General features: G+C 48.1%; 1 protein-coding gene across 4 annotated transcripts; it reads right to left on the reverse strand.

Annotated features, from left to right (window-relative positions):
• Window positions 1-4,269: 4,269 nt before the first annotated feature.
• Window positions 4,270-15,606, reverse strand: LOC111617697 (tensin-like). Of its 4 annotated transcripts, XM_023358984.1 has the most exons (31): window positions 15,521-15,605; window positions 15,263-15,365; window positions 15,068-15,105; window positions 14,670-14,708; window positions 13,636-13,670; window positions 13,506-13,567; window positions 13,344-13,441; window positions 13,230-13,280; window positions 13,046-13,168; window positions 12,915-12,979; window positions 12,770-12,853; window positions 12,593-12,705; window positions 12,470-12,530; window positions 12,201-12,403; window positions 12,073-12,132; window positions 11,913-12,014; window positions 11,432-11,846; window positions 11,159-11,369; window positions 10,708-11,095; window positions 10,483-10,592; window positions 10,228-10,369; window positions 10,103-10,154; window positions 9,920-10,035; window positions 9,767-9,853; window positions 9,579-9,704; window positions 9,420-9,512; window positions 9,266-9,343; window positions 8,867-8,938; window positions 8,628-8,796; window positions 8,456-8,569; window positions 4,270-8,391 (listed from the first exon to the last, which is right to left on the reverse strand). In XM_023358984.1, the coding sequence occupies exons 1-31, from the start codon at window positions 15,533-15,535 to the stop codon at window positions 8,232-8,234; spliced, it is 3,585 nt and encodes a 1,194-aa protein (XP_023214752.1). In that variant the 5' UTR covers window positions 15,536-15,605; the 3' UTR covers window positions 4,270-8,231. The 4 variants fall into 4 exon arrangements, with proteins under 4 accessions (XP_023214752.1, XP_023214749.1, XP_023214750.1 ...); XM_023358981.1 differs by having other exon boundaries at window positions 9,420-9,704; window positions 15,521-15,606; XM_023358982.1 differs by having other exon boundaries at window positions 9,420-9,704; window positions 15,263-15,362; window positions 15,521-15,576.
• Between the last annotated feature and the right edge of the window lie 5,744 nt (window positions 15,607-21,350).

A 21,350-nucleotide genomic window follows, 5' to 3' on the forward strand; every position in this document is an offset into this window, starting at 1 on the left:
CTACGACTCGGATCGATTGAAATGGGCACGGAATAGTGTTACCATCCGTCCGGATAGTCCGGGAATGGACTCGCCGTCCGGGGATATCGTGCGCAACCTGTTGACCTTTTTTTTATATATACACCTTCAATATCCAATAGAGCTAGGTCACTGGCGTTACTCCCATCCGAGTCTCCCTAGTCGCTAACTGTAACTGATTTAGAACCGGCACGCGCTGCACATTATTCTTCGCATTGCAAAATGACATACGCACGCGTCGAGAACTTCTACTCGAACCTCACCCGCCGTCCGGGTCAACGATTTTAAAAAGGTGGCGACACTAGCGCGGAATTTTTCGTTACTTATTCTGCGACCAAACTGAATTTTAGTCTTTTAAATCGAGATACCTAAATAAGGGGGCGAAATTTTCCTCCGCCCCGGGCGGCCGACGCCCAGGCCACGCCACTGCGGAATACTAAAAAGTTTTTAAAATTATTTGCATTTCGTGGACACTAAGGAGGTTTCGGACCCCTCCCCGGCCGAGTGCTTATTAATTAAGACCGGATTGGCCGGAACGTAAATACGGCAGAGTCGACGTAAAGGAAGAATTCAAAGTTCGTGGGAAAAAAATCGTACGAGCAGTTACTAGACATTCCAATTAAATTATCGATTGTTTGTCGGAACGGTAAGGCCGAGCGGTCGTACTTTTATAATACGAATACCAAAGGACATTTCATTTTATTTCTTACTAAAAATAATATGCTAAATTTGTTTTAAATTCGTAATAATTATACCGTCGGATTAGTCTTTTGAAGGCTCGACGCGAATTCTCCACCGGAAAATCGAATTTAAAAATGGAATTAGTTCGACATGGGAGAAGGTTTGAAATAAATTTTGCTTTTACAAGTTGGAAATTTAAATAAATTGCATTTTTGTCGGAAAGAAAGATTTCGCCTTCAATCGTTAGCGAAACAAAATTCTAACCGCTACGTAAATTGGTGTGGAAGACGGATCTTAAAACGGTATACGTTACAAAATGCTAGCCCAAGCCCGGGTTTGACGCGGGAAGATTATATATTAAAGGTAAAGGTAAAAATATGCGTATAGGAGTCGAAGGCTCCCAAGTTTTTGGCAAATACGGAGATCAAAAATCTTTTGGCCAGGCCCCCTGAAATTTCGTTTTTCGTCGTCGCGCGTAAATAAAGGTAAGCAATTTTATAGTGTAATTTAATTTTAAAAAATATATTTTTTACTTAAATAATTTGTAACCCATCTCCACCAACACAAAAATTAGACATTATAACGCGGTGATAAAACCTCGAGCACTTTATGCAGCGGAAGGTATTGCTACTCTTAAAATGGGGAAAATAGAAAATACGGAGAAAAAAGAGAGGAAAATCCTTCGAAAACTTCTGGAGCCGAAAACAGATGAACGTGGTAACTACGGGCTAAGGAGCAATAAAGAGCTCTGTCAAAAAAATCCCGAGACTCTCGGATACAATTCGGAGAAGGCGAGTAAGCTTCTTTGGACATATAAAGAAAATGGGGGAAAATAGGCTAACAAAGCTAATTTTTACGTATTTCGACAACCAAAAGAATAAGAATCAATGGACTAATGACACTCAAAAAGACGCGGCAGAAATGGGCATATCTGAAGATATCCAGAACAGGGAAAGGTTTAGAAATAAAGAACTTCGAGGGTTTTCAGAAAAAGGAAACTAACAGACGTGGAAAAATCTTCACTCGGGAGCAAAGACAACGGCGGAGCGAGAGAATGAAGAGGTATTGGAAAGAAAGGAAGAAGAACAAAGGGAAGGGAAGAGGGAAGAGCGAGTCGTAATTAGTTGTTTGTACGTGGTCCAAAGATGGCCGGAATCGACGCGAAAAGAAGAATTCGTAACCGAAAGTTTCGTCGACTCATTAAGTTATTAAAATAAAAATAATATTTTTTTCGCAATAAATAAGTACAAACCAATTATTATCGAAGTTTATTGCGAGTTATAAAGAAAATAATGTACCGTACAGTACAGTGGTGCCTCGTATAACGTACTTAATCCGTTCCGGGTGTACGTCCGTTAAGTGAAAAGTCCGTTATACGAAACGCATTTTCCCATAGAAATACGTGTTAAAACATGTAATTCGTTTCGCGACATAAAATAACCGTACCATAAAAAAAATTAAAATGGAGCAGTCACCAATTATGCCGGGTGGTCAGATGTTGCGAGGATGAAGTGGAGGAACACTTTCTTTACACATTCATACAGATACAGACTTTTTACACATCGCAGCGGGTCTCTTTTTATCGTTTTTTAATCGGAGTCAGATTCAGGAGAGGTTACCGGAGCTTGCGGGATCATCTCCTGTTGTTCCATTCTTTGTTTTTTGGCAGCTGGCTTCTTGAAAAACACGTCCAAGGTGGTCTGTTTCTCTCTCTTCTTCAATACCTGTCGGAAATGACGGGCAAGGGTGTCATTGTAGAGGTCATTGATCCTGTTGGCCTCGGCTCTGTTTGGATAATGAGTGTTGGTAAACTCCCGAACCTCTCCCCATTTGACAATGAACTTTTTGTCAACTTTCACTTTTTCTGATGATGTCTCGCTTTGTTTCGATTGAAATCATCTTTCTGTTTTTTAGCAGCCACGATTTGCGCAACACTCGAATAAATGTAAATACCCTGCACAGAGGCGATGTACGAAATAAACAAGGGAGCGAGCCGAATTCCAACGGGCGATCTTTACTAGAGATATATTAATAATATATTCTAATAATAGACTACTAATATATATCTATATATAAAAATGGACGTGTGTGTCCGTATATTTCACTTTTCCGCCAAAACTACACATCGCACGTGAATGGTGTTTGCATGTGGTAGTAGCCCCAAGTCTCCATTCGTGCATAGGGGTGGTTGCATCTCGATAGCTATAAGGGTGCGGGAGATATGGGGTTGAAAGTGGTTGAAAGTGGCTTTCTATTTCGAATGTTTTGTTCGAATTTGTTCGAATTAAATTCGAACATAAAATTCGAATATTGGTTCGATTATAGAACGATTGTAAACGTTCCAGAAACGTTGAAAATAGTTCGTTTGACTAAACGTAAAAATTCTCTAATTAGTCTGGAAACGGGGGACCTAATTCTTGCATTTTGTGAAAACGGGTAAGATTGGCTATAATGTAATCTTAATCTTCACTATCGTTACTTTTTGCCCAGCGAAGCGGGTCCTTGCAGCTAGTATATTATAAAAACAGCAGATTGTCATTGGCAACGGCAAAAGAGTGGAAACATCGTTAGCACTTATTCGCAGAAAGACCGTTGTTTGCCTCACGTAACTGCCAAACGGAAAGTCTGTTTTTCGCAGCCAGTCCGTTGCTCGAGTCACGTGACGGCCAAACAGAAAGTCCGTTGTTCGCAGCGTACGTTATACGAGGCACCACCGTATATATAATAGAGAGGTTGCGGCCGAAGTTCAAACGTTAAACTTGTACGGCAAGCGGAAGTACACGTTTGACGTTCGAACTCCAAGTACAAACACGTTGCGCCGCACGTTGGCGTCGCGCACTGACTCGTGGGATATTTCTGAAAAATGCGGAAGCGTTTAACAACGACGAATGTTACCAGCGAAGGTAAATAAGCAAATTAAACTATTTTAAAGTATTTATAGGATGTTTAATAACACTAAATAATTACTTTTGACTTTAGTTAGCGTCGTCTGTCCTCTCGTACGATATTTTTCACGGCATACTTTCGTCCGGGGAAGTAGTGGCTTATGTAAAGCTGAAAGCTGCTGGGGAAATTATTTTTAGAAAATTTACGAACGTATTACGCTGTCGATGGTAGAAGATAATGCGAAAGAACCCACCTACTCCTAGAGAATTACGATAAGCTATTGTGAACAGAAATACTGTATATGTAAATTCTATAGGCACTCGACATCAGTCGCAAAAAAAATTGAATAATTAAATAATTTCTGGATTAAAATCGTCTGTTTCTTTACAGTATTATCCATAAATGCTTAAATAATCATTATTTTAATAAAATACGTCATGATTTTAACCCCAAACACAGAAAAATGAAGACGTTTAAGCCGAACTTGTACCCGCTACGCTAGACGTAGCGAACGCCATCGTCAACCTTCTACGCCGGCGCTCGACGTCCGACGTTGACGTTTTAGAGACGAAAACTTCGGCCGCAACTTTTTGTTTTATTTATTTCGCCGTAGTCGTAGTTTTATTCACTTTATTTGACAAAAGTAAGTACAAAAATAAGATACAGTTCATTTTAATCTTTTTCTTTTTTGTGTAGATTTTCACTTTACATTCAGTTTCGGTTTCGTTTCCCGATCGACTCGTTTTTTCGGGATGCAATATTGAAAAATTTGCGGATCCGTAAATTCCCACCGTCGTCCGTCCTTCCTTAATTAAACTAGAGGCGGGAGGCCCCGATTAACTATTTACGAAGTGGCGTTAATTCGATTCAAAAATTTTCCCCCGAAAGGAATTAGGTAGACGACCGGCACGACTCTATCGCTAATAGGAAAAGTATGCTTTACGGGGAAAAGTCCCTATTAATTGGAGGCGGAGAGCGTATATCTTAAATTAAAATTACATTACATAATTAAAAATTTCGGCCCAGCATCGTTGGGTTTTGGTTTGGTTTGGCCGTCGCGGATTCGTTGGTAAAGACAAGATGCGGATGATAAAAGAAGACGATAAGCTTTAGATTTAATACAAAAATAGACATATTTCGTTAGTCGAAGACGGAAAATATCGAGCCGAAGTTGAGAGAAACGTCTCCGAGTAAACGGGCGGCTTGGGACATTTCGATGGCGACAGGAAAACAACAGGCTTTTCTTAAATACGACGTAGTCTTTTAGTTAGTCTCGTATAATTTAGGCCGCGTAATAGGGTAAAATTTTAAATTAAGAAAAGTACAGCGGTAGCGGTCGTTTTTCACTTTAATCTAACAATAATTTGTTTCTTTCCGCGTAGACAATTTCGATACGAGCGGTACTTAGTCTAAAGTCGAACATCTAGTTCTAACGCCATTCTACCGTATAATAATACGGGAGACTTTACCGTAGACAAGAAAACAGAAAGGGGAACAAGCGATAAAAGCCGTAACCTTAACGAAAACAAATAGCCAATTACGAAATTTGTAATCTATTAGCAAAAAATCTTGGTCGTTATTCCGACGGAACGTTTATAAAGAAATGTATGGAAAAAGCGGTGGAAATTATACGTCCTGATGGGAAGAAGCTTTTCGCTAATAGTTTAACCTCGCCAACGGTAGCCGGAAGAATGGACGAATCGTTAAAGAAACGAGTAAGAACTTTGGAATTTCCATGGGTTGGGACCAATCCACCGACGTAACGGGTAGGGTTCGACCGGCAATTTTCATTCCAGGCGTCGATTGGCCATTAAACGTTACCGAAGAATTTTTAGATTTACAAATTAGTCGGGCTAAAAGGAAATAGTACGGGAGAAATTTCGAAGAAACCTTATAAAAAACCAACTCTGGCTATTAAAACCGGGTGGAATTACGACCGACGGCGCCCGGTCAGAATTTATAAAAGCGTTTATATCCCAGCCGAAATTACGGAGTGGAGAAAGTCGAAGAACTAGAACGAGAATTTAAAAATAGATTCTCGCCGAGAAAACGAAATACGGATAATTATTTTTACGTAAAAGTCGGCCGTAATCGGCGTATATTTTAGTAGTTATATACTGTATTTTAAATACTTTTCTACTTTTGCCCTTACAGTCGTCCCGGACGAAAGCCTTTCGTATTCCGTACGATAATAACGGCGTTGCCTTTTAAAATTTAATTCCCGAATTCCAAATAATTTTTAAATCGGCATTTTTACGCTATACAACTTTTTATCCCGAGTATTCGTCCGGCGCGGGCCATTAATTTTAAATTAGCGGGCCGCCACCTTTGTAGGGTTAAAGGGAGTGGACGGAGGGGCGGGAAAGTACAAAAATAGCGCTAGGTAATTTACCGACGGTTCCTAAAGATCCCGGTAACTGTTTAACCGTAACGAAAACAAATTCCATCCGGCCGGAAACGTAACGGGAATTTAATACGGATTATATTAGCCGCGCCGCGCGCCCTTTACATATTATAAGGCGGGCGGAAGTCGAGTATGATATTATAATACGATAAATACCAGAATTAAAGCGCGTTCCGGTAAATATTGCGTTTATAGAAAAATTTGAAAAAAATTGCCGCGGACCTATAAATGTCCACCCATCTGTCCGTCTGTCCTTAATCTCGAGAAACGAATTCGACGGACGAAAGTCCAGACCGGAAGTGGAGATCGTAAGATAAAACGACCGGACGAACTCGCGTTGTTTCGATAGGAGTATTCCCTCCCCAACCGAGCTATATACGTAACCGGCGCCACTCTATGGGTAACGGGAAAAGCGCCACGGGCGGGGGCAAAACGCTACGCGCTACCCGCGGCGGTAATGACGTAACGGCGCGTGTATTTCGCTTAATATCTCGGGGCGGGGCCGAGATAAAGAAACCGAATTTGGCGCGGATGCTATTAAATTTCGGTGATATCGGGCGTCGGACTAAACCAAGGTTTTTACTGGCGGTTAGCGTTTAGCCTGGTCTCTACCCTCAAAATTAAGTCTTTCGCTATTTTGTAATAATTAAAAATATATAGTTTTCGTAACAAAATCTTTCAACGGATGGCGCCACGTACTGTACAATTTTATTTATTTATTTCGATTATTAATAATATACAAACGTTACTTTTAAAATAAAATCTCCTAAAAGCGGGGAAAGTTATTCGAGTTTTTATTAATTAATTTAATTTAAATTCGATGGCGGGGCGTACCGAAGAAGGGAAACGGTACGGAAACGTAATTTAAATAGAAAGGTGGCGGCCGTTAACTTTCGAATCGCACCGCTGGTAACTTAAGTAAACTCTAATTATATTACCTTATTTCTACGCGTGGTTAATGCGGATCACCCCGGTTATAAGGCTTCCTCCCCACCGATAGAAGCGCCTTGACTTAATGGCCGGGAGGGGGTGAAGGATAGTCTCGGCCGTAGTCTACTTACTTATAATCGTCGGCTTAATGGTTAATTAACCCGTTAACTCCGTCCGCGCCGCCTAATTACTCTACCGTAAAAAATAAAATACGTTCTTTATTCTTTAAATATTTTTAATGGAAAAATAAATAACAGGAATTAATGGCAAACCGGCAACGAAAACAATTTCCATCTTTTAAGAATTATTTGTACATGAAACCTTTAACTTTAATCCGGAGACAAAGACCAAACGGTCGGTCTTTGTTTCCGAAATATTTATTTTTAAAATAAACGTTAAGACAAAAGTAGCGCCGTCCTATTTACTCTTTTCTAACTTCTACCATCCGTCGCCTTCAAATATTTCGTATCCGGCTTAGAAAATAATGGCCGCGGGACTAAATACGCAGGATGCGGCCTTTCCCTCTAACCCCGACCATTTCTGTTATCTTCTCGGCTTCCGGCTTTGTTAATTTAACGCAAACAACTGATACATTGGCCCGAAGAAACTAACGGGCCGTTTGCTAACCCGTAAACAAAAGCGCTCTTGGAAAAACCATATAAACCGGAAATGACGACGTAACGTAAGGCCCAACGAGGTCTTATATAGTCTTCTTAGCAGGCACTTTGAAATTCGGTTTCGTCTGGCACCGGGCGGCGGCTTTTACCGGCACCGACTTCCCCGCCTCCTTAAGGACGTTCGAACGGCGATTTTTTTCTTTTTTACCTTCCGCCTTTCCCGTTTTTAAGACGAATTTCGTTCGGCTTTTTCCGAAAAACTCCTTAACTTTTACCTCCGTAGCTGGGAAGAACCAGGTGTGCCGGATTGGATTTCCAACAGAGGAAAATCTACCAAAGAAGGACCGAAAGGAGCGCGTGGGCGGGCGGATCCGAGATGCCACCGCCACACCTACCAGTATTAAACGGTTTATTGCTAAAAGATAGATACATCTGGCTGGATTCCGGTCCCGTCCACCTCCTCTCCCGCCCCCGTAAAACGGAAACTATTTTTAAAAAGAGAGAAACGTGGCCGGTTTCGGACCAAGAAGGGCGCCGGCGCTACCGGAAGTGACTAGAAGCCGAGAGAGAGACGCCGATTCCGCGCAAACTGTTAATACCCGGGCGCCGACGGTTAGTTTCCCGTCCGTTCTTCGGCGTATAAACTAAATACGTTAATACGGGGTTAGTTCGTCCCGGATGCCGGACCGGCGCGTCTACATGGCCTCCGACTTGGACGATCGGCTTTCGCTCATCACTTTGCGCACGAAGTCCAGGATGGCCGAGGCCGGTTGCTCCTTCTCCAACTCGGCCAGCAGGTGGCACTGGTTGTCGTTCAGCCCCGCCTTCTTCTTGGCCACGAAGCCGAAACAAGCCCTGAGAAAAGCGGAAGCGGCGTTAGCCAGAGAAGCCTGCTCTCCCCTTCCCACCCCGCACTCACCCGGAAGCCACGTCGACGTCGTTCTCCGGATCCACCTGACTCCACTTTCGGTTTCTGGGATCCAATCCGCAGTGGCTGACTGCCGCCAGGGGATAATGGCGCCGGAAGAAGGTCCTGGAAGGAAGAGAGGCGTCAGACGGAGGAAAGGGAGGGACGGGGACGTTCGACTTACTTTCGGGTATTATCTGTGAGAGTGATTCCCTTTCCGGACACCTTGAAGTGGACGACGTCGGCTCTGGCCGGCTCCTTTCGGTCGAGGATTCGAGTCAGGGCTCGGTCCACCGCCGTCGACCCCGTCAGCGACTCCACGTCCACCGATCCCAAGTACAGCAGGTTGCAAGCTGAAAGGAAAAAAGGCATTGGGCGGGCCGAGGAAGAGGAAAGAGGGCGGGAGGAGAGGGGACCACTTACCCGCTCCTTGGGTCCAAAAAGTGGAATCGCTCCCGTCGCCGGGCTGCCACTCTTCCACGTCTCCGGCCGGATCTGTCGGGAAAAATACGGATTTATACCGATTTGGCCACCAAACCAGTACGGGGCGGCGGCCGGTCGAAACGTCCCCGTGTCACGCGTGACGTAACTCGACTTCCGGACGTTTCCCCGAGTCGCGCTGTAGGACGCGCGCCGACACCCGATAATTAGCGTCTGCGAGAGTTGGAAATTGGCGTCTAGTCTCGGTCGGTAACCTTCGCCGGTGGCTCGACCGTTTCCTCCCACCCCCTCGGAGATTGCCGAAATTCCGCCGATTTGGCGGTCGAACGGCGGGAATTTCGGGACTCGCGGCCTCCTGGAGTCGACGGAGAAAGAGCTTACCGGATTCGGGAAGGATGAGCTTGCAGGGCAGCGCCAGGGGAGTCATGGAGTGCTGATAGACCAGGGCCGAAAGACTACCTGCAGAAACGAAAGACGATTGTTTACTCCCTCTGTAAGCAACAATAATGGTCATAAACAGCGTGCATTTGCTCACCGAAGACGGGTTCGTTAGCGCATCCTTTCAGCCTGACGCCCTTGGAGGTGGGTTCTATCAGGAAGTGTCGAACCAACTCGCTGGAGACGTCGCCTGCGGAAGAGAAAGAGGATGAGATCCAGTCGGTCGGATCACCGGGAGAAACCGCCTTTCGCCCACCTCCGGAGTTCTGCACGTTGGGCGGCGGAGTGGCCACCTTCAGGGCCAGTCCGAAGGCTCCCGGGAAAGAGTTGCTGTCGCGCACCACGAAGGTGCCCGGAGGCTTGTCCTTGAGAATGGCGATGGCTGCGGAGAAAGAGAAGGGTCAGTTCCGGAAGTCTCCCGGCAAACGGGAAGCCGGGTCTTACCTTCCTCTCGGGAGATGTCGGGTTTATACCAGAACTTGGAGGTGTCTTTGACGAACAGAGGATGGTGATGCAGCACTTCGGTGGGCTCTGTTCCCAACAAAAGTGGTTATTTTCCCGGAGGAAGAGGAAATTCGGGAGGGAAAAGAAGCTTACCCGTCAGGGAAGAGACGCTGGAACGCAGGTTGCGGGGCGAATCTCCGACGGGAGACAGACGACCCCCGGTGACGTCCGGAAGACTTCGATGTAAGGTGCGAGGAGTGGCTTCCTTTCTGCGGCGAGAGACAATTTAGCGGCGAGAACGGAGGAACCTTCCGTCTCGGAACCCTTCCTACTTACCTAACGGGGGAAGGACTCTTGGGAGGACGTCCGGAACCGGAAGCGGCGTTGTCTGAGGAAGAACGTATGGATAGTTGGAGCGAGAATAAACGGCGCTGCGAAAAAAAAAAACCGACACCACTCACCTTGATGGAAGTAGGGTGTGCTCGGATGCACGGGAAAGGACGGCGTGACCGGACGGTCCCCTCCGGGAGGACTGGCCGGGGGCGTGCCTCCCCCGGTGGAAGACGGCGGCCGACCGGACACTTCCTCCACCAGCAGAACGTTCTACGGAAAAAAGCGGACGAGAAAGGGCGATAAGTGCACCTCCGGAGGGAGATTCCCGTACGACTCGATCCCTTCCCCAAAGGGAAAAGACCGGCCGAAGGAGTCGAACTTACCTTGAGAGGAGTGGAGTGGGCGCGAGGAACGGGGGAGGAGGGACCGCCCACCGGACCCTCGGCGGCCAGAGCCTGAAGCGATCTCTCCAACTCGTCCAATTGAGAGGACGCTGCAAAAGAGGAATCTCCGCTGAAATACGAATACAAAGTCGGAATTCGGCATCCGATCCGCCGGAGACGGAAGAAAGTGCCAAATTTCGGGCGAGGAAAACCAGCCAAACTTACTGGGGCTGACGGAGGATCTTTCGGGTTTGGGCTCTTCCGTCCAAAGACCTTCCGCTTCCGGGTAGACCAGGGACGAGCCGACGATGCGGTGCGGAGAGGCGGTGCCGTCGGCCACCCTTTCCTTGGCCGCCTGGTGGGCTCTCTTGACCGAGACGAAGGGTCGTTCTCGATCGGTCCAAGTGTCCGACTTCTGTCTGACCGGGGGACTTCCTCCGCTCTGCCACTGCTGGTACCTGTTGCGGGTGGCCTCTCGACTGCTGCTGCGGGACGGTAGAAGAGGGGAGGAGGGGGCGCTGGATCCCCTGCAGATGGGCGGCTTGGCCGTGCGGGACGGGGGCGAAGACATCCGTCCGTCGTAAACGTTGACGTGCAGCGGAGTGGAGTAGTCCTGCGGACGAAAAAACTATTAGATTTTTCCTCCCGGTCCGACCCGCCTTCCGGAAGGGCTCACCTTGACGGGAAGGTCCTTGAAGATCCGGTCGGAGTCCGGCGGCGGAAACTCGTCCTGGCGTTCGGGAGATTTCCGGTGTCGGGTGGAACGGAATTCGTCCATCAGCTTCCGTTCCCGTCGGTGTTTGTCCTCCCAGTTCTTTCCCTCTTTTCGGGCCTTCAATTTCTCCTGCTGCTTCTGCAACCAGTTTCTGGAGTCGGGATCTTCCGACCTGTCGACAGACGGAGTCAGGCGGGAGGATTTCGTCTCCGGAAGATCCCGATCCTCTCTTACCTGAGATCCTCGGACGAGTCCTCCCGCGAAGGACGAGAAGGCGAAACCTCGGTTTCCCAGCGCCGGTCGGCGGCCGGGGGGGAGGCGGGGCGAAGAAACTTCCGCTGCAGGACGGGACTTCCGGGAGTGACCCCGTAACTGAAAGGGGCGCAGTTTTTACGAGCGTGGTAAGGTTTGTCTTCTTCGTCGTCCGCCCGACGCCCGGGAGAAGACAGGACTTGTCTGTTTCCGTTGACGCTGACCACCGCCGTGGGAAGGAAACCGGCGGAAACGGGTCGCGGTCGTCCGTAGTCCAGGTTCTTGCTCAGTTCGGAGAAGGGTCGGCCGCGACCCAAGTCCGAGATGGAGTGGATTTCGCGTATCATGTCGTCCAGCAGCTCGTCCAGTTGAGTCTCCTTCTTGATGATGGGCGGATCTGCGGAAAAGTCGGCGGGGTGAGAGAGCGGGCGGAGGGCGGGAGCCAAGGAGGAGCGGTTCTTACTGTCGGGAAAGGAGTCGAAGTTCTCGTAGGAGTCCCAAGAGGACAGCGGGTCGCGACCGCCGTCCGACCGAGGCACCTGAAGGCCCGAGGCGTCCCTGGACCCTGAAACGAAACGGGAGTCAGCGGGCGGAGGAGAGGCCGCTCCATCCCCAGAACTTACCGGCGTCGGGTTGTCGGGAGAAGTGCAATTCCACTCTTCCGTCGGCGGGAAACCTGAAATCTGCGGGAAACGACGATAAGTAAGCGGGGTGGTTAGAAGCAGCGCGTGAGGCGGAAAGGAAGACCCACCGCCGTCGGCGTCGTCCAGTTCGTTCTTGCGGAAGAGCAGTCGATCGGAATCCAGGGTGCAGGTGTGGAACTGGACTCGGAAGACGGGCGATCTTCCGGCGGGAGGAGAAGCGCTGTGATAACACTTGACCAGGACGTCCCCGTACAGAGGCAGACTGGGCTCCAGGTCCACCGTCATCCTACGAGCCGAGGGAGACACGTAGCTGCCGCGAGACGTCGGCGTTTAGTGGCGGAAGAAACCGGCAATGGGAAAAAAGAAGGGAACTTACAAAGTGGCGGTGGTGAAGACGTGCTGCATGCCCTGGTATATCTTGAAGAAGGGCTTGTAACCTGCGGAACAAACCACGGATGAACGGCCGTTTCGTTTCCGCCCACGGACGCGAAAAACCCACCTCCTCCGGCTTCGAAGCTGGGGACTCCGTGCACCGCGATTCGACGCAGGAAGACGCTGCCGTTGTTGATCTTGATGGACCCCGACAGCAGACCCGAGAAGTAATGGACGTATCTGAAACGAAGACTCCGGTTAGTAACCGCCACGTCCCTTCCGGGTGGGAGGGGCCGCCGCTCACCTCTTCTGGGAGGAGCTCATGTGGGGAAGCAACTTCTCTCCATGGAAATTCTTGCGGACGGTGGCGTCGGGCGGCCACTCGCTCCTGAAAAAGAGGCGGGTGAGAAAAGGAAGAGGAAGAGCTGAGAGAGGAAGACGTCACTCACGGCGAGCAAATGTCGGTGTAGCGCAGGTAAGCCGAAACTACGGTTCCCAGTCTTCCCTTGTCTCCCTGAAAGAATAGAAAATTATGGGCTTTCTTCGTCCCGGGCGGCGGAGCGCCCGGACTCGGACTCACCTTGGAATGGAGAACCACCACCGACTTGGGATCGGACACCAGCCAGGTGTCGATGGCCTTGCAGATACCGCACAGTCGCTGCAGGGGAGGGGCCAGACCCGGAGGCCAACCGAACTCCAGAACCTGAGAAGAGAAGACGTTGAGGGCGGCGGAGAAAGGGGCGAAAGTACGGAGGGCCACTCACCTGCGCTCCGAATAAAGTCAGGTCGTTCTTTCTCTCCGACAGATTGAACACCTGAAAGAAGAGGAGGATGAGAAGAGAGGACGGAGGCGGAGGGAAAGGAGGCGCGTTTCTCACCATGTAATTGTTTCCGTGTTTGGCGTCGAGAGACCGGGCCAGCTCTCTCAGATCGGAGGCGTGGACGACGTTGGATCCCGTCTCCGGAAACCACAGCACTGCCGAAAGAACAGAGTTGAGCGGGGCGAAGGAAAGGAAAAGCGGCTTCTTTTTGCTACTTACGCACGATCCTATCGGACAGGTAAGCCACTTCCATGGCCCAGGGTCGAGCTTCGGGCGAATCCCTGCCACGAGAAGACCGGAAATGAAGAGGAAGAGAAAAGAAAACGGGAAAACGACGGCCGATACTTACCCGAAGGACGAAAGTTGGTCGGAGGAGCTCGAGATCTGCCGGGAGAAAAGAGTCGATCTTCAGAGAAAAAAAGAGGAACCGGCGAATTTCCGGTCGAAGGGAAGATGCGGAGAACACGCTTGTCCGCAAAAGAGGGAAGGATCCGATTATCGAAGAGGAATCGTCTCCGTCGTTCCTCCCGACCACCGATGGTAACAGTCGACATCCGCGTTAAGTAATGGCGAAAAAGTAAAAAGTCTCCAACTACAACCTCGTTAATATTTAAGTTTAAAGTCCGCCGACATTTAGACGCTCTTTCGTTTAACACGGAGTGGGATTCGCCTCTCTTCCCGCACTTTAACAAAAAGTGCCGAGGCGAAGAGAGACCGAAACAAAGGCCGGCGTTCCAAGGACGATCTTAAAAATAGATTTCGTTTTGTTTACGCAAAAAGAAACGGGCGGAGGGACCGGGAGGAAGAGTATCGTCTTCTCCTCCACGGCCTTTACCATCGAATACCGGTTTCCCTCCGGTCTCGGGTTCCGCCCTGTTTGGGCCCGAATGGCCGAACGGCCCCCGGGGACACGTCCTCTTATTTCCCGGGAAGGCGGGACTCGGCCGGACTCTTCTTTCGTTTTCCTCGCCTCCCGACGCGTCCACGTACGCGTCGTCGGCGCCGCGCCCTCGGGAGACTTTCGGAAGGAGCGACGCCCGAAACGCGGAGTCGTCCGCTCTTCCGGTCCGACCGGTTTGTGGCGGCGGCGCGGGACGGGCGCGAGGAAGGCCGAAAGAGTCCCCGGCCGAGGAAGGGAGCCCGGGGCGCGGGTGCGGCCGTCGCCGTTTCGTAAGGGAGCGGAGGCCGCGGCTAACGCCGGACGACCCGAGTAACTCGGACGGGACTTTCCGGCCGCCTTCCCCGGTGCGGAAAGTTCCGTCCGAAACGAGAGGGAGGAAGTCGTCCGGCCGCCTGGGTCCCAACTTCCGGGGAGAAGGGGGAAAGAGGGAATTTCCGCCTCCGGCGGTCCGGAGCGGAGGGAGGAAGAAAGAAGACACTCACCTGACTACGAACGGAGGAGGGCGAACAGGGCGCGATTACCTGCGGAGAAAACTGCCGTTAGATTCGACGCTTCTCTTCGTCTCTCGGCATTACGTAACCGCGCCGATCTAAATATAAGAGGCGCCGTACCGCTACCTCGGCGCCTCCCGACCTTCTCGGCGGAAGTGACGCGCCGCGCTTCGGCCCCGCGTCCGGAGGGGCGGTTTTCCCTCCCTCCGGGCTCCTCGCCCGCCGGAAACCCGGGAGCGCCCTCTCCCCGGGGGAGATCCGTCCCGGGTGGCGGTCCCCGGCGCCGGTGGCGGCGGCCGTAACCCGGCCGGACGAAAATAGACGCGGCTATATAAGGTCGGGAGGAGCGGGCGGCGGTGGGAGGGTGGAGACGGACCGGAAGCGCTTACCTTGGGTCGGCAGTCGGGATGGCAACAGTACAGGCACTCTGCGAAGAAAAGACGAACGTTAGAGGGGGCGCACCCGTCGTCGCCGTCGACGGTGCGGGCGGCCGTCTTCCGGTGGGATTCAAACCGGTTCCCGCCGACGACGCGCCGACCCCCGGCGGCGGCGACGGCGGGGAGGCGGACCCACACCGGACTCACCTGCGCATCGATGGCCTCTATCTCGCAGCATCCGCTTGCAGAAGTCGCACGAGCGGGGTCGCCGGAATCCGGCGGGTCGGAAATAATGCTCCCAAGTCTTCTGCTGCAAAAGACCAAAGCGTCAACTCTCCCACCGACTTCTTTCGGAGGCCGGAGACCCTCTTTCGCCTCTTTCCGGGCCCACCCGCCTCCCGGAGGGGGCGGGGAGTGGTCTTTCCTCCGAGAAGAGTCCCGAGAGGGACGGACGGAGCCTCTCACCTCTTCCAGCTTCATGACTTCTTCGGCGCGTGCCGCGTTAGAATGGCGGCCGAGACGGGCGCGACCAGAAACTCCGGTCGCCCACGCGGCTCTCGCCTCCTCTCTTCCGCCTTCCCGGCCTTATACGGAGCGGGTGGGCGGAGCGCGGACTCCGCTCCCGCCGCGACCCACTTCTCCCTTCTCGGCGAGTGCGAAGTTTGGTCGGATCCGTCCGGCGCTTGGCGGGCTTCCATAATCCAGAAGACCGGCCGGGTGACTTTCTAGCTACGTTGGGCGCCGCGGTCGGCTTTCGACATTACGATAACCGGTGGTTCGGGGCAAGCTATTAAAGCGTCGGTTTTCGCTGGGCCGAAAGAGACTAAAGGCCGTAGGACTTTCGTCTCTTTCTAGTCCGAGAAAACAAAACGGCGAACCGTAGAGAGTGGCAGATTTATTAAATTAATTAATGCCGGTTTTTACCCCGGATCGGCGGGAATCGGTGGACCGGGGTGGCCGTTAAACGCCGAATCTTTTGTTCTTTCCTATTAAATTCAACGGAAAGGAATTACAATTAATTGAGGTAAAAGGCGAGTTTTTAAAATTTGCGACCAGAGTGGAAGGTGCAGCGAAGAATCTCTACGACGTAAACAAGTTTAAGGATCGGAAAGTAAATAAAAATAAACGCCGAGCGCGGTGGCGACGACGTCGACCCACTTAGTAATCGCCGCTTTAAAGGAGAAGAGAGAAAATCGGGACGGTCGCCAGACAGGTTCGAAAGAGTTTACGCCGCTGCCGNCGAGCGCGGTGGCGACGACGTCGACCCACTTAGTAATCGCCGCTTGGAGAAGAGAGAAAATCGAGACCGGTTCGAAAGAGTTGACGCCGCCGTCGTTTACGAAAGTCACCACCGGTCCGAGTATTATGTCGTACGGAGACGGCGGAGGTCTTTACTTTAATAATTGCGTGGTAAGCGGACATTTTTGGGAGCGGCGGACGGCGGGCACCGGAATATCTCGCAATCTTCTCGGCGTGGCGGGGAACGTCTAAGAACGGAACGCGCGACAACGGGAATTGGCGGTGGTAAATAAGTAAGCGCCGGCCACCAGTGCGGTGGGCTGGGGTGGGAAAAAGGCCAAATCCTCCGTTAAGATGGTTCCCGGGCTTACATTTAATAACGCTGGATTACAATTACCGTATTTACCCCGACGTAAGATGCCGTCGCATCCCAGAAGCGCCCGAGTTTCTATACCCGGTCCAGCGGTTGTTTTTATTTTTATCTTTTGAGAAGTTGGCCACTCCGGAGGAATTTATTGCCGACCATCGGTCTTCCTCCTTCCGAAGGGGAGAAACCTCCTCTTTTTCCTCCTTGCGGAAACGGTAAGCCAAAAATTGCCGTTTCGTCGGCGGAATTTACTTTACCTTCCGAACGCGCGCCATCTGCCGGCCGTAAATATAAACAGATATCGCCGTAGTCGAAAACAATACCGTTTTAAGAGGTAAAATACTGTTTTTGAAGAGAAACTTTTAATCCGTTAGGCACTCACTCGGTATTTTTGGACCGCGGCCATAAATTAGTTTCGGTAGATTTTTCCGATATAAAGACCGACGTAAACGATTACGGAATAAGCTTACGTAACGGTTCCGTCAATTATTTTCGCGAAAACGCCAACGACGGTTTTCCGCGGACGATAAAAACTAAATGTCCGCGCTAAACGCGGAAGAAAGGAGATCTTTTTTATCGTCCATTTAGCCGGAACGATCGAGGTCTGAGTCATTTAAGAACATTGGGACGGGATAAAATACCGGAGTAGGTATATTCCTAGCAAAATTATCGTCCACGCCGTCGTCTAACGTACTGTACGGTACAGTAGGTAGGGAAAGAAAACGGGAAGGGCGCGCGCTGACGGTTACGGCGCGGGTCCGACGGTTCTTTCGGTCGAAATACCTCCGAAAAGATGATTAATTAAATGGGCGAATTCCTCCTTTACGAAATAACCGATTAAATCTTAGCGTAAGCGGGGACGGAAGACTTTTACCGTCCCGACGATTAAGAGTCGGCGTAAACCGGGCGGCGGTCGACCGCTTACCGGCGGTTAAATATCCGGGTGTTTATAGAAGATAAACGAAGGCGGTGGGTGGTATTAACGCGCTAAGAAACGAGACGGCCGAGTGTCCGTCTTTGTACCATGGTATAAAACGGTCTACCAATTAAACCATTTCTTGAAACGGCCGCCTCTAATCGTTACTTTAGTTAAGTACGGTACCGTTAAGATTATATAATCGGCGCCGTATTTAACGAAATTTACCGTTCTCGGCCGGGGCCGGCCATTCCTCCCGGTCGACTCCCTTTTCCCTATTATCGCCTAAATGCGCCGTTAAAGTAAAATCGTCTATTTACGCTTTTACCGGGATAAACCCGGTGGTTCCCGCCAATTACTAGGGCATTGGTCCGTGGCCTTATCGGAGAACGTCCGCCATTCGGCACCGCTTACCGAAGTATATTTCTCTCCGTTTAAATTCCGTCGTCCCGGCCTACCGTAATCGGGCGAAACGCCATCTTAAAAAATTGAACTGGCATTTGGGGATAAAAATTTCCATCGTTCCGAAACGCATGGGCGACGGTAAATTAACTGGTCGCTACCCTGGAAATTAAGCTTTTTGCCCTTCGATAATAATTAAAAACGCTGGTAACTTGTAATAGCCAGACTACCGGTGTTTATCGCCTCTTTCTTAATTATCCGAGATGGAAACGGTTGGCTATTATTTTAACCACGCTTTAATATAAGGCGACGAGCGAAAAAACCACAGTTTACGTTAGATCCCATATTCGCTGAAGCCGCGTTATTAAACAAAAAAATATATATATAAATTGTTTGTATTGTACAAAAGAAGTACAGAAATTAGTGTAAGGTAGCAACGTTTAATTTTTCCGCTCCTTAGAAAAGCGTTTATACAACTTTCTGCGGTTAGCTAAGCGTAAATCGTTCTATTTTGCTAGAATAATTTAAAAATTAGTGTTCCGACCGGAGTACCGTAATAATTGCGCCGCACCGTACTTTCGTTCTAACGTAATAATTATAAGGACGAAAGAGAAATAGTCGCCAACCTTAAACCTATAAAAATATTGCTATAGAAAAGTATTATTTATAATAAACTAAACGTTTACGCCTACCGTAATACCTAAAAAGTTAGTTTGTTATCCGGCTGGAAACAAATTTAATCGCATTACTCGTAACACGTCTTTAATACGTCCCGTACGATAACGCGCTAGTACTTTCGACCCGGTCGAAAGGCGGCACGGGCGGCGTTTATTCGGTAATTATTTAAAATATTTGGAAAACTAATACGATTTACCAGGCGTATAAAAATTCGTTATACCAACGATTCTTTCTCGTACTTTTCTATCGTTATTCCGCCTAACGCGTTAAAGGCGTTATTTCCATGGTTTTAGAATATAACCTTTCGTGTTATTACGCGGATATCGCCGGAATAATGCCGAGTGCGCGGCTTTCGGTGGTTGTAATTCTTCCGTAAAAGGATACGTGGCCCAACGTTTTCCGTTGGGAGAAAAATTTGGGCCGAAAAAGTGCGCCGAGAAAATCGGAAACCCGCAAAAAAGTCTTGGTTTCCAACCGCCAACGTGGGAAAAGCCAGAGGCGTAAATGCCATTCCGACTGGGTTTTTATTTACGAAACAAATTATTGGCGGAAAACCGCCGAAAAGAAGATCCTCGACCGCTATAATAAAGCGAGTAAAAGCTACAGAAGTTACTTTTCGTCTAATGTTACGCCGTGGACAAATTTCGAAACGTCTTCGACATTTACGGAGGTTTAAGAACAATTTCAAATTAATTTCGGTATTTGAAAAGTGTGTCAAATGGCCACGACGTCGACGGACAGTTTTTCCGTGTTTTTCAGACGGGGAAAATATTTTCCGCCGATGTTGTAACGTCATGGAAAAGCGAAACATCGATATAAGAAAATTTAGTTGAAATATTAAAAATGACCGTATTCCAAATTGTCATAAATTCATTAAATTAAAAGAAAAATTACCACAAGATTTATCTTTCCCGTTAAAAATACAAAGCGAAAGGAAAACGAAAACTTTAACAAATCCGCCAGTGAGCTAGAAAATTAGCCGTATTGGCCCACACCGGTTCGATTATCGACGTCATAAAATACGCAACCGTTACGAATAAAAATGTATCGTTCGTTTAATAAGTTTTTATACTGGCCACCCACCAAATATTTCGTAATTTTTTTTGTCACCCCCATTTTTAATAATAATTTATATTTGTTAAATTATCTATAATAAATTGATTTTTATATTATCGCTTTATATTTTTATATAATAAATATAAAACGTAGATAATAAAATAATAAAGTTATTTAAATAACATTCAAACTCCGCCATTAAACGTAAAAGCTCGTTAATTTTTAAGAAAAAATAAAATAAGAAACATTTAGAAATTCGTAGAAAAAACGAAAAATATTGGAAAAAAAACGTACTGGCGAAAGGCGGGAAATGTCGCGTGGCTGCCGAAGACGGGGGAGGATTTTCCGCGCGAATTTGTTGGCAAAAATCCCAGCATTAATAGTTTTAATAGTTTCTTAAAATTTCTTTCAAATAAAAGAAGTAAATGGCGCGGCGTAAGTAGCGTATTTGCATTTATTTCTTCTGTACTAATAAAGTCGTACGTAGGAAAAAATAAATAAATAAAAAACTAAATACGATAAGTTTATGTTTCTTATTTCGCTTTTCGATACGATATTCGGTTAGGCGTCAATTTTCTTTTATATTCCGAAGGAAATCTTGCATAATTTGGCGGTCCCCCCCGTTAAGAAACACCGCTGTAGGCGACGGTAGAGAGCTTACGTCGAACGGATAAGCGCCAAACCCCTTATTAGCTATACTCAGTTGGGAAACGGAATTAATCTATTTAAATGGAAATTCGGACGGAAGAAAATAAATGCGGTTTTCGATTTTTACAATTAATTTTTACTGTTAATAATTGTTTATTTACTATACATTTAATGCGCTATTTAATAACGTTTGGAATTCGTTTAGGACGAACATTCACCCCAGGCGACCGGCCAATTCTTTTTTTTTTTAATTAATTAATGTCCCGATGGTTAAAGACGGACCAGGCAGACGGCATTCGAGTAAGCCGGCGTGGGCTAAATCTCCATCCTAAGGCTGTACGTAGCGTTTGGTCGAACCATTTTTTAAAACCGATTGTCGAGAAATGCGGACTGGTCGATCCTCCGTCAATGTGTTTCGTTTTTTTACCACTGTATTATGTTTGAAAGAGAAAGGTTAGAATTGAAAATACTGATGGAAGAGAATGGAATTAGCCGGCCACGTAAACTCTCGGATATTTGGAGTAGTAAAAACATTTATAATGCTTTTCTTAAACTTGCTAAACAAATTATTACAATTAACCATCGACTCGTACATAATTAATTTTCAATTCCATTGGTTTATTATAGCTTGTTCATTCCTTTACGTTAATGCCTTTATTTATTTATTTTTATTGTTTTTGTTTAATTGTATCTTGCTCTCGCTGCTCCACTCACTTCCGAGTATATTGCAACGCTGCTCGTAATTTATATCGATTACCTCTTGTGTATATTGTCTTTACTCGTATATTTATTATGGTTACTCGGTGTCTACCTCTCAATAATTGCATTACGCGTATTGCGTATCTTCGGAATTTAGGTTTACCAGGATAAATTCTCACAATTATTTCGAATTATCCTCGCAAAGGTGCTTTGTTCGCATCTCGTGTGTATACGCCGGTTGTGTTTTGTTTTAAAATTGTTGTCCTACCTATACTGCGCTTTGATAGGCT

This window comes from Centruroides sculpturatus, unplaced genomic scaffold, assembly GCF_000671375.1.
Source record: "Centruroides sculpturatus isolate CEXI.00-Female unplaced genomic scaffold, Cexi_2.0 scaffold1296, whole genome shotgun sequence".
Taxonomy (NCBI): Eukaryota; Metazoa; Arthropoda; class Arachnida; order Scorpiones; family Buthidae; genus Centruroides; species Centruroides sculpturatus.

What these genes read in the sequence shown, in the direction of transcription:
- LOC111617697 (XM_023358981.1), bottom strand. An exon ending in CAGCTTCGAAGCCGGAGGAG is followed by an intron (nt 12,531 to 12,592) that starts GTGGGTTTTTCG and finishes TTTGTTCCGCAG; the next exon opens with GTTACAAGCCCTTCTTCAAG. An exon ending in CCCACTCCACTCCTCTCAAG is followed by an intron (nt 10,370 to 10,482) that starts GTAAGTTCGACT and finishes TTTTTTCCGTAG; the next exon opens with AACGTTCTGCTGGTGGAGGA.